The sequence below is a fragment of the Lepus europaeus genome, chromosome 13, assembly GCF_033115175.1.
Source record: "Lepus europaeus isolate LE1 chromosome 13, mLepTim1.pri, whole genome shotgun sequence".
Taxonomy (NCBI): domain Eukaryota; kingdom Metazoa; phylum Chordata; class Mammalia; order Lagomorpha; family Leporidae; genus Lepus; species Lepus europaeus.
Window position 1 is genome coordinate 29,135,107 of NC_084839.1, and position 14,537 is coordinate 29,149,643.

Consider the following 14,537-nt stretch of genomic DNA (forward strand, 5'->3'; position numbering starts at 1 on the left):
TGGGACTCGAACCAGCGCCTGTATGTGATGCCAGCCCTGCAGCCAGCAGCTTTACCTGCTACACCACAGCGCTGGCTCTTGATTTCTCTTTAAAATCTCAATTTCATGAGAAAAATTTTCATTCATGTGAAATATGGATATCTTTAATTTGTGGATTTGCTTCTGGTTATATCTAAGTAATCCTATAATCAATTTTTTTAATTCAATTTCTGGCATTTCTTCACTCTCTTCATCTTTACATTTTAGTATTGAAGTGTTTTTGTGTTCCTTTGGGGGCATCATGTTGTCTTCCTTATTCTTGTTTCTTGAATTGCTGTGTTTATTTTTAGGCATTTCTGGAGATACTTGTTGTTTTTCTTTTTTTTTCCTCTGATGGCTTTTATTTTGGGATTATGCCTCTCTGGCTTAGTAGAGTGTCCACTCTTTCAGTGAATACCGAGAGGCATGTGCTGGGTATGGCCAGGAAGCTCTGCTCAATGTTCCAGAGTGAGGGGAGTATCCAAGGTGACACCCAAGTTTGGTGTGGTAAATCTCTCTCTCTCTCTCTCTCTCTCTCTCTCTCTCTCTCTCTCTCTCTTTTTATTAGAGGGAAGAGTTTAATCAGCTCTGTTAATGTAGTCTCATACCCACCTCCTTTCCTCCAAGGAGGCCAATGCCTGGGTACTAGCCCCAGTGGGTGCAGTAATTATCCACATTCCCACAAGAACCATACAAAGGATCAGTGCAGTCCTCAGTGTGAGCATGGATCCCACAGCAATGACTCTCACAGGCAATCAGGGTGCCTTGAGTGTGTGGTGCCACCTACAGTGACTGCTCAGAGATCCAGCGTACCCTGCCCCTTTCCACACAGCCACAATGTTTCACAGTCCCAGCACACAAGGCTCCCATCGTTAAAAGCACTCAACCTTCTGTCAGTTCTCCCAACCATACTCAAGCATCTCCTCTCAGCTGCTTGCTGGGCACATGGACACAAGCTGGCACAGCTGTTGCTTATGTCCAAAATGACACCTGCCCTCTCTCAGGTAGTTATAGGACGCTGGTGCTGGGTGGTTGGAGAGAGAGAAATGTGCCCCTCCTCCTTTTTCCCCTAGGTTGGCAGGTACAGTGTCCCCTACAGGGCTCCAAGCCAGACTCATGCCAGGCTCTTCCCACAGCTTTATTACCAGTGGCTTGGGCTGCTGCAGTTTGGTCTCACCTTACTCTTCAAAGCTGGTGCTGAGGCTCTTGGCTGCTGTGGTCCTGAGTTCCGCACATTCACATCCTCTACGTAGATCCATGGTCTCCCTCTAATTTGTGTAGAGTTTCCTCTGCAGTTTTCTCCCTAACTCTTTCCTGAGATTGCACTCTCTCCACTTTTTTCTTTTTTTTTTAAGCTACCTTCCTCTAGACTAGAGCCGTAAGCTCCTTCCCTATTCTGCCATTATGGAATCTCCTACAGTTGATTTTATACAGAAGACCTAGATAAACATAAGCTCTCCTTTCTCCTCAGAATCCTTCAGTGGGCACTCATCACAGGTAATATCAAATCTGGAGTCTACAGTTTTTTTAAAGATTTATTTATTTATTTGAAAGGAAAAGTTAGAGAGAGAGAGAGAGAGAGAGAAAGAGAGGCAGAGACACAGAGAGATCTTCCATTCTTTGGTTCACTTCCCAAATGGCCATAACAGGCAGCACTGAGCAGGCTGAAGCCAGGAGCCAGGAGCTTCTTCCAGCTGTTCCACATGGATGCAGGGGCCCAAGCATTTGGGCCATCCTCCACTGCTTTCTCAGGCACATTGGTAGGGAGTGGGATCAGAAGTGGAGCAGCTGTGGAGGCCATTTGGGGAGTGAACCAGCGGATGGAAGACCTCTCTTTTTCTGCCTCTGCCTCTCTGTAACTCTGACATTCAAATAAATAAATAAATAAATAAATAAATAAATCTTTAAAAAAAAAAAGAGGAAGAAATGGAGCAGCTGGGACTTAAACTGCCCATATGAGATGCCAGTGCTACGGCATATGCCAGTGCTACGGGGTTTTAAGCCACTGAGCCACAGTGCTGACCCCACAGGCTTATAATTTAAGAAAGAAAAGTGTGACGGGTGATCATTGTGGTGCGGTGAGCTGGTAAAGCTGCTGCTTGGGATACCCACTTCCTGTTTTAGAATGCATAGTTTGAGTCCTAGCATTCCACTCTTCTGATTCAGCTTCGTGCTAATGCTCCTGGCTTTGGCCTGGCCCAATCCCAGCTGTTGTTGCTATTTGGAGAGTGAACCAGTGGAAGCAAGATCGATCTCTCTCTCTCTCTCTCTGTCATTTCAAATAAGTGAATCTTTAAAAGAAAAAAAGAAAGAAAAGTGTGAGATGCATACAAGCAATCGGTACCTATTGCAGATGTGTTTTAAATACCCTAGTAAAAATGAACTGTTTAATTGTAAAAGCAATTTATGCCCATTGTCTAGTGATGCTTTATTTTGGTATCCCTCAGAATAGCAAACTGTTTAATTTCTGTTTTAATTACTGAGTTGTTTTTTTTTTTTTCTTTTCATTACTGAGTTTTAGTAAGTACTGCAGCTACTCTCTTCATCGCAATATTACACATCAAGAACCAGGAATTGTTGTGTGGCTTTATGTCAGTTACTTCTTACATAGGCCTCATTTCCCTTTTAACTTCCTTAGAATTGATTTGTAAGGCTTCTAGTTGAATTGATTCACTTCTAGCTCTTCAAACCTGCTAATTCTAAATATATTATTTGAATTATCCATATACTTGTATTGCCACTAGATGGCACTAGTATACTTTTGAACCCTGTGGCCCCTGGGTTTTCAGAATCTGGGGAGTCTAAAGAGCTTTGGAGTGTGAGCATAGACAACTCCCTCATTTAATACTTGGGGAACTGTGACTTAGAGATAAAGTGTCACAGCCAAGTTCATACAGTTACTCAGAACCTCTTAGATTTCAGTCATCTATCTGGGTCCTCTGTTACATTCTAGAGGAGAAAATCAAAGAGAGACACATTTTGAACCATTACTACTCTTTACATTTTACTAAGAATAATGCTGAACCTCTCTCTATGTACAGATAGCATCACAGTCAGAATAGTTGGATTGCTTGTATCTTTCATTATTTCTTGTTTTTCAATATTTATTTTATTTATTTAAAAGGAAGAGTTAGAGAGAAAGCGAGAGAATATCTTCTATCCTCTTGTTTCACTCCTCAAATGGCCTCTATGATTGGGACTGGACTAGGCTAAAGCCAGGAGCCTGGAACTCCATGCAGGTCTCCCACGTGGGTGACAGGGGCTGAAACATTCAGGCCATCTTCTGCTGCTTTTCCCAGGCACATTAGCAGAGAGCTGGATCAGAGTTGGAGCAGGTGGATGGTGCCCTTATAGGATGCTGCTGTCCCAGGGGATGGCAGCTTAACCTGCTGTGCCACAACATCTGACCCTGCTTTTGTATTACTTGTATTGGCGTCCTCAGAGATGACTGCTACCAGACTGTCAGCTTGTAATGGCCATTGGCTGCTATGGTTCGTTGGCCTCATAATTGCCCTGAAAAGAAGCACTCAGAAATCTCAACTGAGCCTCTCTGTCAGATGGTTAGCTCACTCCACTGTTGCTCAGTCTCTTTGAAGAGAGGTTTTCTCTCCAACTAAGCATAGCCGTCTGTTCTTCCACTTCTTCTTGGTCTACTTGCCCAGCCTGCTGCAGAGAGCCTTTGGAGGAAAATGGACTTCTGGTTCCTAAAAATGGGTTTTCTGGGAGGTCCCAGCACATTTTAAAAAAATATTTATTTATTTATTTGAAAGGCAAAGTTACAGAGAGAGAAAGAAAGAGGGAGAGAGAGGGAAAGAGAGAGAGAGAAAAAAATCTTCCATCTGTTGGTTTACTCCCCAAATGGCTCCAAAAGCTGGAACTGGGCTAAGCCAAAGTCAGGAGCCAGGAGCTTCTTCCAAGTCTCCCATGTGAGTACAGGATCAAACATTTGGGCCATCTTCTTCTGTTTTCCCAGGCCATTAGCAGGGAGCTGTTTTGGAAGTGGAAGAGCTGGGACTCAAACTGGCACCCATATGGGATGCTGGCATCACAGGCAGCAGCTTTATCTGCTCAGTATACTACAATGCCAGCCTCCATCCCATGTTAACTGCACTATTTCCTCCCTTACCTCTTTACCAGTGACAAGGATAAAATGTTGTCATAAGTCATGGCTTGTGGGTGAGCAGAATGTGTAGTAGAAGGCAGTGTGGCCAAATGGAGAAGACCAGAGCTTTGGAGTCACTCTGAGTGGGTTGAATCTCTCCCATCTCCTTCTTCATCTCTCTCTAGAGAGTGATGTTATCACCCAGCAGGGTTATTGTGAGGAATATGTGAGGTAATCTGTGGAAAGCTCATGGTGTGTCAGCGCTTAGCACATGTAGTAGATGCTCATTAATTGCTATTAATTTTTGCTGCTGTTGTATGGAGATGAATGGGAGTAACTATAGTATATGAGAGGCAGGAGCTCATGGGAGGATCTCAGAGAAGCTGGCTTTTTGTGGAGGAAGAAGAGGAGGATTCAAGGTATTCCAAGATCTACCTTGGTGTTCCAAGGAAGCAGTTTCAAGCTGTGCTGCCCTGGACAACAGCCATTAATCACATGTGGCAGTTTGTCCTTGATATGGGGCTGATCAGTACCAAAACATGCTGTCAGTATGGTACACGGGTTAGATTTCAAAGGCTTGTTATAAAAAAGTATATGTATCAGTAATTTTGATATGTTAACATGTTGAAGAAATCACAGTTGGGATATGTGGAATTAAAATATTATTAAAATAAGAATTTTGAAGATTTATTTATTTGAGAGGTAGAGTTACCGAGAAAGGGACAGAGAGAGAGGTCTTCCATCTGGTCTGGATGAGAAGAGGAGCACTGGGATACAAACCAGCAGCAATATGGGATGTCAGCACCGCAGCAGAGGCTTAGCCTGTTATGCCACAGCACCAGCCCCTAAAAAAAATTTTACCCGCTGTTTTTTACTTTTTAAATGTAGCTACCAGGACAAGTAAGGAAACTAGCATTCTATTTCTTGCACTAGATGATAGAGGTCTTCTGCTGAAGTACATAGAACTTTATTGTGAGGATTTTTATTTTGGAGGCTTCTTTGATATTGTTTTTCTTAATGATTTTCTGTGCTTAAACGTACGAACATTTTGAACCACATGCCAGTCATTATTGGTAATAGTTGATTTGGGTAATAGTTTAAATTAACAAAAAGAAAACAATTAAAAAGGCACCAAATATTTTCTTTAGTCCCCCAAATGCTTAGGGCCTCAGTTAAGAAGCAGGGTATGGATTGTTTAGTGGTCAGCTACAAGCAGCTAGAAGATCCTGCACTTATAAATAAATATATAAGATATTGCATGATTCCTGATAAATGAGTCTTCTCCCATTGTAATTGTATGTTATCAGCAGATGAAATCTGCAGTTAATAATTTTTGGATTTTCCTTGAAATGTGTTATTAAAACAACTGTAAAAATACCCAAGAGTAAAAAGGAAAAAGAACCATAACTCTTTATATTAGGTTAAGTCATCTGTGTGATTTTTATTCAATTTGTTTTGGTTGTAAGATACTAGTTACAAAGCATGAATTGGTTTTTATAGCTTACAGGTAAATGAATAGTAATCTCACCACCAGGCTGATTTAGAGCTGTCAAGTAATTGCTATTTTTAGATGTCTGTAACTAACAAATCTTTCCAGTAGACTGCAGAAATAAAGTTATTTATTTAAATCTTGGATTTACATGGACTCACTTTGTAACAACTCGCAAGTCAGGGGAAATTGTGCTCTTGGATGCTGCTGTAGGGAACAGGGGAGCAGGGTGCCTGTGCTGGGGGAGCCTCATGGTTCCTGATGGAGACCCACCTATCCCCTATGCTGAGTAAACTTGCTACTTGCTACAGCCATTCTTTGTTATCTAGGAAGCGGTCAATTGTGAGAGGCACTGCATTGTTTGCATAAAAAGAAAAAAAAGTGCTGCCAATAAAATTCCAACAGGTTACTGGTTTTAAGATACATCTCTATTTTAGAGATGTTAAATGATGGGGAAAAATGTGTACCTTAGAATTGAAATACAGTACACAGATTTTGAAACTTTGATTTGGTTGGAAGTTAACTTGTTTTGTAAGTTACCATCAGGCTTCAGGCCCTCTCGGACTGGGCCATGTATAGTGAGCATGGTTTCTTGCCTTGCCGTTCTTTACATTTGATGCTACAGATAACCAGATGAAAACAAAGTAGTGAGCCCAGTTTAAGTTGCCTACTTTTAGTTTCTACCTAGTACCTCTGTTTCTGCCTGCTCCCTCTAGATACCTACCTACACTCTTCTCAGGCTTACCTACCCCTCTTACAAAATCTGGCCTTCAGGGCCCAGCGCTGTGGCATGGAGGGCTAAGCCTCTGCCTGCGATGCTGGCATCCCATATGGGCGCCGATTCGAGTCCTGGCTGCTCTTTTTCTGATCCAGCTCTCTGCTATGGTCTGGGAATGCGGTAGAAGATGGCCCAAGTCCTTGGGCCCCTGCACCCACCTGGGAGATTAAGAAGAAGCTCCTGGCTTCTGCCTTTGGATTGGCTCAGCTCCTCCCATTGTGGCCATTTGGAGTAGAACCAGTGGATGGAAGACTTCTCTCTTTGTCTTTTTCTCTTTGTTACTATGCCTCTCAAGTAAATAAGTAAATCTTGGGGAAAAAAAAAAAAATCTGTTCTCCGTAATGACTCCTGAGAGCAGTTACTTATAGCCCCTAGAGTATTCATGGCAAAGTGTTAAATTGCCCAATGATGTTTGCTTTCTAAGCCCTATCTCTAATTTTCTGAAAGTCTATCTACTTAAAGACCTTTCAGGCCTCAGCATATGGAACACGTTTTGTGAGAGTGTCTGAGGGAGGAGGGATGGCGAAGGCAGCCTCCTACTCTGTACAAGGCTCTGGACAGAGAGCAGAGCGCCTCATTGCCTTTCCCACCCTGACGTGTCGCTGCCTTGGCCCTGTGCAGCAGTGAGAAAGTCCCCTGCAGTCTGCTGCCGCCTGTGTGCGAAAGGAAAGCAAAACTCCCCTCATAATAGCTGCATTTCTGACGAATTTCATTGAATTTTTATCAGTTTAATCTTCCTTTTGGTAGGAGCTATTGAATTTTGAGGAAACCGTGTGATGTAAAAAACTCTTGTAATATGAATAGCTACTTCCTATTTGATCTGTTTTTAAAATCTCAGCGTTTACAAATCTTACTGACTTCAGTCAGGCTTTGCATTTTGAATAACTCTGGCAGTCCTGATTCTGAGCCTATATGTTCTCTTTTTTTTAGTTTTCATCTCCCTTTTAATCCAGCAGTTATGCAGAAAATTTTTTCTTTCACAGTTTCCAAATGAATTTTCCTTAAAACTGTGTGGTCAGAGAATTTGACCAGTGAATTTGAAATTGATTTTTGCATTTTGAAATTGATTTTTAAATTTTCTGTGATTCTTTTTTTTAGAAAGCTTTTATTTAATAAATATAAACTTTCTAAGTTCAGCTTTCTGATTATAGCAGTTCTTTCCCCAATACCCACCCTCCCACCCCCAAACCATCCCACCTCATACTCCCTCTCCCATCCCATTCTTCATTGATTCATTTTAATTATCTTTATATACAGAAGATCAACTTAGTATATACTAAGTAAAGATTTCAGCAGACTGCACCCACACAGACACACAAAGTATAGAGTACTGTTTGAAGACAAGTTTTACCATTAATTCTCATAGTATAACACATTAAGGACAGAGGTCCTACATGGAGAGCAAGTGCACAGTGACTCCTGTTGTTGATTTAACAATTGACACTCTTATTTATGACATCAGTAATCACCTGAGGCTCTGGTCATGAGCTGCCAAGGCTATGGAAGCCTTTTGAGTCCACAAACTCTGACCTTATTTAGACAAGGCCATAATCAAAGTGGAAGTTCTCTCCTCCCTTCAGAGAAAGGTACCTCCTTCTTTGATGGCCAGTTTTTCTGCTGGGATCTCACTCACAGAGATATTCCTGCTGGAAATGTCAGCATTACTCAGTATTGCCTGCTGAGACAAGACGATAGACCTTCTGAATCACACAACACCAGGAATGTGGCTATCATAAACCCTAGCATGATTGACACCCAATTCTCTGGGGTCTGAAGATACATACCTTAAGTAGCCTACATCCACTTCAAAGGCTTACTATTAGGTTATTTTTTGCCACAGTGTTTTGGCTTTCCATGCTGAAACGTGAGCCTATATTTTCTTTCTTTCTTTCTTTTTTTTTTTTTTTTTTTTAAATGAGTCAACTTCCTTTATTGAGCTGCTACCCCTATGTCAATTAAACATCAGGGAATGCATACCAGACACGGTGACATGCTTTGAGGACTATCAATCTCCCTTCGTTTGGGCAGGAATTGTATAACTAAGTCAGTCATCTAATAAGAAAACTCTGAGTGCCCAAGAATAAGATTATGCCATCAGCCATTTCATCAGCCATATGCAAGGCACCTTTTCAGAAACATATCATCTAAAAGGGGCTAGAACGAGCAGGAGGGAGGGAGCCGGGAGTGGGGGAGAGGAATTTCAGTCTCCTCTCAGCAACACCTGGTGAGGGACCTGGTAGAAAATGATTCCACAAACACCCGACTTACCAAATCAGGCATGTCTCAGCAGACATGTATGCATGGATCTCAAATTTTTTTTTTTACACCAAAATAAATTCATCCTTTAATTCCATTTTTTTCATGAAGTTTTCGAAGTACCTTTGTATACTAGAGTTGTTTAGCTCTTGGTTCAACTGGAGAAGTATTTGTAGACTAATCTGAAGATGAAGGAAGGCAGAAATTTGTCCTCTTAAGTTTTATATTCATCAGTGGTGGATCAGCTGCTACTTTGCATACTTTTTACATAGTACTCAGTAACACATATTTGAATAATTCCAGGATTATAATATCAGATTCTAAAATAAAGGCTTATAATCAGAGCCTCCCATTGCATCTAAAGAATTTGGTTAACATAAAGCAGGGTCTTTCTCAGCAGAGGAAATACAGTGTTCGTGCTTCCTCAGCAAAAGGTATGCAGTTGTACATTCTTTGAACATCACATTACCTTGGAAAATTATATGGAAAAATTAATCTCTGTTACTAAATTTCCTATATTTAAACTATAGTGTTAGACAAGTATTTATTGTTTTGTTCTGCATGCTTTCTAGTAGTATATTTGTTGATAGTATCTTAAATGATTTCTAGATTGCATCCTGTAGATGTTTCTATGTGTGATAATGATTTTGTCTCTTTTGCCTTTGCAGCTCGGGGTGTGGTTTTCTCTAGGCTGTGCCTATTTGGCCTTGGAAGACTATGGAGGTTCGGCAAAGGCGTTTCAGCGTTGCGTGACCCTTGAACCTGATGTAAGTTTGGTGTTCTTTCCCTTTATAGCTCTCTAGCAATGTCTCTCTCTGTCTGTCTCTTTTTAACTATTTATTTATTTGTTTGGAAGTCAGAGTTAACACTGGTTCACTCTCCACGTGACTGCAATGGCCAGGGCCAAGCCAGGCTGAAGCCAGGAGCCAGAAGTTTCATCTGGGTCTCACATGTGGGTGCCGGGGACCAAACACTTGGGCCATTTTCTGCTTTTCCCAGGTGTGTTAGCAGGGAGCTGGATTGGATGGGCAGCAGCCGGGACCTGAACCATTGCCCATATGAGATACCCAGGTCGCAGGCGGCATCTTTACTCACTATGCCACAATGTTGGCCCCAGCTCTCTAGTAATCTAGTAATCTCTAAGTTAACCACATTGTACTGTATGGTTCAGAACAGTAATTCCCTTTGTTTTTGGAAAAAAGTATACATTTGAAGAAAGGTCACACCTCAAGAAATACGATTTATGAATCCTTTCATAATAGCTATGTTATTCAAAGTTTTATTTAGGAAATAATTTTGATAAAATAATTTCTTAAAAATATACTTAACTGAGTATATAATGAAGTGCCATGTGTGTTTCATTTACATTTTCTACCTACATTCTTTTGAGCTTTATTTAGAAAAAATTCATGTTACATAGAATTCACTCAATGAAAGTGAAAAATTCAATGATTTTTAGCAATTTCAGAGGTGTGCAGCCATCACTATGATCACTTATAAGACATCTTTGATACCATGATAAGAAACCCTTGTACTCATTAGTAATCACTCTATTTCTTTCCAAACAACTTCTCATCCTACCATCAACCCTTTCCTTCCCCGAGCTCTAGACTACCACTGATGTACATTCTGTTTCTATAGCATAAAATATAACATTTTATATAAATGGAACCCTACAATATGTGGGATTTTGTGTCTGGCTTCTTTTATATTAGGTTAATGCTTTCAAGGTCCATCCATATTGTAGCCTGTGTTAGTGTTTCATTCATTTTTATGGGCAAATAACGGTTCCTTGTACAGCTACACCACTTGTTATTTATTCATTCATTAGTTGATGAACATTTGGATCATTTCCACATTTTGTTTATTATGGGTACTGCTGCTGTGAATGTTCACTTATAAGTTTTGGTAACTATATTTCCATTTCTCTAGGGTATATACCTAATGATTTTGAAGAACTGCCAGACCTTTTCTCTCTTTCATTTATTTATTTACTTATTTGAAAGGCAGTTACAGAGAGAGAGAGAGATCTTCCATCTGTTGATTCACTCCCCAACTGGGCCAGTTTAAAGCCAGGAGCCAGGAGGTTCTTCCAGGTCTCCCATGTTGGTACAGAGGCCCAAGGACTTGGCCCGTCTTCTGCTGCTTTCCCAGACACATTACCAGGGAGCTGGATTGGAAGTGGAGCAGCCGGGACTTGAACTAGTGCCTATATGGGATGGTGGTGCTTAAGGTGTGGCTTTATCTGTTACACCACAGCGCCAGTCCCCCAGACTTTCTCCAAAGCAACATTTTATGTTCCAACCAGCACTGTGTGAAGGTCTTAATTTATCAACATCCTGGATAAGAGTTATCTCTCTTTTCAATTGTAACCATCCTAATGGGTGGCATCTCCTTGTGATTTTGATGTGCATTTCTTTGGTGGCAAATGATGTGGAGCATCCTCCCAGGTGCTTATTGGCCATTGTGTATCATCTTTACGGAAGTATCTGTTTATATCCTTTTCCCATTTTAAGTTATTGGTTATTTGTCTTTTCATTATTGAATTATAAGAGTTCTTTTTATATGCTAATTATAAATCCCTCATCAGATATGGGATTTGCAATTATTTTATTCTATTGTTTAATTTTTTTTTTTTTACTTTATGAATAGTGTACTGCGAAGTACAAAAGTTTTACATTTTGATGCGCTCTAACTTGATTTATCTTTTCTTTTCTTGCTCATACTTTTGGTATCATATATAAAAGAAGAATCCATTGCCAAATCCAAGACCATAAATATACTCCTACTTTTTTTTTCTCTGAGAGTTTAATAGTGTTAGCTCTTAAGTATAGGTCTTAGGACTAATTTATTTATTTGTGTGCATTTCATAAATACAACTTTAGGAACATAGTAATTCTTCCCACCATACCCACCCTCACACCTGCACTCCTAACCCTCATCCTCTTCCCTCTTCTGTTCCCAGTCTTATTTTTTACTAACATCTATTTTCATTTACTTTTATACACAGATTAGCTTTGTTCTAGGTAAAGAGGTCAGCAAAAGGTCAGAGAAAGAAAAACAAAACAAACCTAAAACAAAAAAACATTAAAAATAAGAAGAACAAAAATTGTTCCTCAACAGTCTAGACAAGGGCTGTTCAAAGTCATTGTATATGGATGGAAATTTCATTTTTTTTAAGAAACTTTTTAGAAACCCAAGAATGATACATCTTTTACAAGCACTTAGACATAACTATAATTTTTGTGACATAAGGATATCCTCCACTTAATACACTAAAATGAAGTAATTCTTTGAGAACAAGTTTTACTATTAAGTCTCATAATACAACTCTTTGAGGATAGAAGTCCAGCATGCGAAGTTGGTGCAGTGTCTCCTGTTGTTTATTTAACAATTAACACTATTATGTATGACATCAGTGGTCACCCGAGGCTCTTGATATGAGCTTCCTAGGCTATGGAAGCCTTTTGGCTCCACACACTCCTTCAGTATTTTGACAGGGCCATAGGCAAAGTAGAAGCCCTCTCCTCCCTTCAGAGAAAAGTGCATCCTTCTTTGGTGGCCACTTCTTTCCACTGGGGTCCCATCCACAGAGGTCCTTTATGTAGAACATTTTTGCCACAGTGTCTTGGCTTTCCATGCCTGAAATGCTCCCCTGGGCTTTGCAGCCAAACTAGAATACCTTAAGGGTTGATTCTGGGGTCAGAGTGCTACTTAAGGCAATTGTCATTCTGTGAGTCTGCTGTATGGACTGCTTCTCATGCTGGAGCATTCACTCCTTTTTAATTCTGTTATTATTACCAAACACTTACTCCTAGTTATAAGATCACTGTAACACTTGATCCTATCCATATAGCACTTAGAGTGCTATTCTTACTACCCAGCTTAAGGGGATTTGGGATCCCGTGGCAAGGTGTTTTTTTTTTTGAGAGGCAGAGTTAGTGAGAGAGAGACATAGACAGATATAACAGAGAGTTATAGACAGTGAGACAGAGACAGAGAGAGAAAGGTCTTCCTTCCGTTGGTTCACTCCCCTAACGGCCACCACAGCTGGTGCTGCACCGATCCGAAGCCAGGAGCTGAGTGCTTCCGCCTGGTCTTCCATGTGGGTGCAGGGACCCAAGCACTTGGGCCATCCTCTGCTGCCCTCCTGGGCCACAGCAGAGAGCTGGACTGGAAGAGGAGCAACCGGGACTAGTCCCTGGTGCCCCAACCGGGACTAGAACCCGGGGTGCCGGCACCACAGGTGGAGGATTAGCCAAGTGAGCCATGGCGCCGGCCCCATGGCAAGTTTTTAAGCTGTATCCTTAGAAGTAAGTCTGTACAAATCTATGCAGAACTATACTGCTTTACAGTTACAAACTTCATACATTTCACAGTTACACCTTTAGGGTCATGGTGATTCTTCCCTCTGTGCCTGCCCTCCCACCCATACTCCCACCTCCCAACCTCTTCCCTCTCTTATTCTCACTCTTATTTTTAACTAAGATCTATTTTCAGTTAACTTTATACACATATGGTTAACTCTATGTTAAGTAAAGAGTTCAGTGATTAGTATGAAAGAAAAAAAGGGTAAGTAAAATAAGATAAATTAAAGGAAAAAAAAAACAAAACTGTTCCTCAACAGCTGAGGCATGGGCTGAGGACTGTGTTGAGTCAATGTTTTGTGTATGATATGAGGAAAGGGCCCAACTTCATTCTTTTTCATGTGAATATCCAGTTGTCTCAGAATTATTGTAAAGATTATTCTCTCCCCTACTGAAAAGTATTTTTCACTCTAGTGAAAAATCAGTTGACTAAATATAAGGGTTTATGTATGGATCACCAGTTATATTTAATTATGTACGTGTCTATATATATGCTAGTACCACTCTCGTGTTTGCTCTAATTTTATAGAAAGTTTTGAAAATGATAATTGTAAATACTCCAGCTTTATTCTTTTGTTTGTTTTGGCTATTCTGGGTTCCTTGAATTTTCACATGAAAGTTTAGCCCTGTCAATTTCTGTAAGAAAAGGCAGCTGGGATGTAGATGGGGATACATTGATTCTGTAGGCTAATAGGAGAGAGTGCAGTGGAGGATGGCCCAAGTTCTGGGGCCCTGCACCCCATGGGAGACCAGGAGAAGCACCTGGCTCCTGCCATCGGAACGGCGCGGTGTGCCGGCCGCAGCGCGCCTACCGCGGCGGCCATTGGAGGGTGAACCAACGGCAAAAAGGAAGACCTTTCTCTCTGTCTCTCTCTCTCACTATCCACTCTGCCTGTCAAAAAAAAAAAAAAATAGTGAATCTTCTAAACCATGAATATGAAATATATTATTTTATACATTCAGAGTACACATTTTACACTTCTTTTGTTGTTTCTGATTTTTATTCTTTTTCTTACCATCATAAATGGAGCTGTTTTCTTAATTTTGTCCTTGGATTGCTCAGTGGTAGTGTGTAGAAACACAATTGATTTTTACTACATGGTCTCTGCAAAGAGACCTAGGCTTACTTCTTCCTCTCATTCCAGATGCTTTGTGTTTTCCTTGCTCTCTTGTCCTGGCTAGCCCTTCCAGTACAGTGTTGCACATAAGTGTTTCATTTAAATGCATCCCCTGATTTACTCCCCAAATGGGTCAGGCCAAAGCCAGGAACTTGGCAACTCCATACTTGTCTACCACATGAGTGGCAGGGGCCCAAGCCCTTCGGCCATCTTTTGCTGCTTTCCCAGGCACATTAGCAGGGAGCCAGATTGGAAGTGGAATAGCTGAGATTTGAACTGATGCTCATAGGGGATGATAGTGTTGCAGGTGGCTTAACCAGCCATGCTACAATGCTGGCTCCAGCTTTCAATTTTTCGCTGTTGAATATGATGTTAGCTGTGGTTTTTTTGTAGATTTCCTTTATCAGGT

General features: G+C 40.9%; 1 protein-coding gene across 1 annotated transcript in view; it reads left to right on the top strand.

Moving 5' to 3' along the window:
* TTC27 (tetratricopeptide repeat domain 27) overlaps positions 1 to 14,537 on the top strand; it is a 213,417-nt gene that overhangs the window by 143,565 nt on the left and 55,315 nt on the right. The window contains exon 14 of the mRNA XM_062209233.1: positions 9,312 to 9,410. Within this exon, the coding sequence (XP_062065217.1) occupies positions 9,312 to 9,410 (99 nt within the window). The remainder of the gene's footprint in view (positions 1 to 9,311; positions 9,411 to 14,537) is intronic.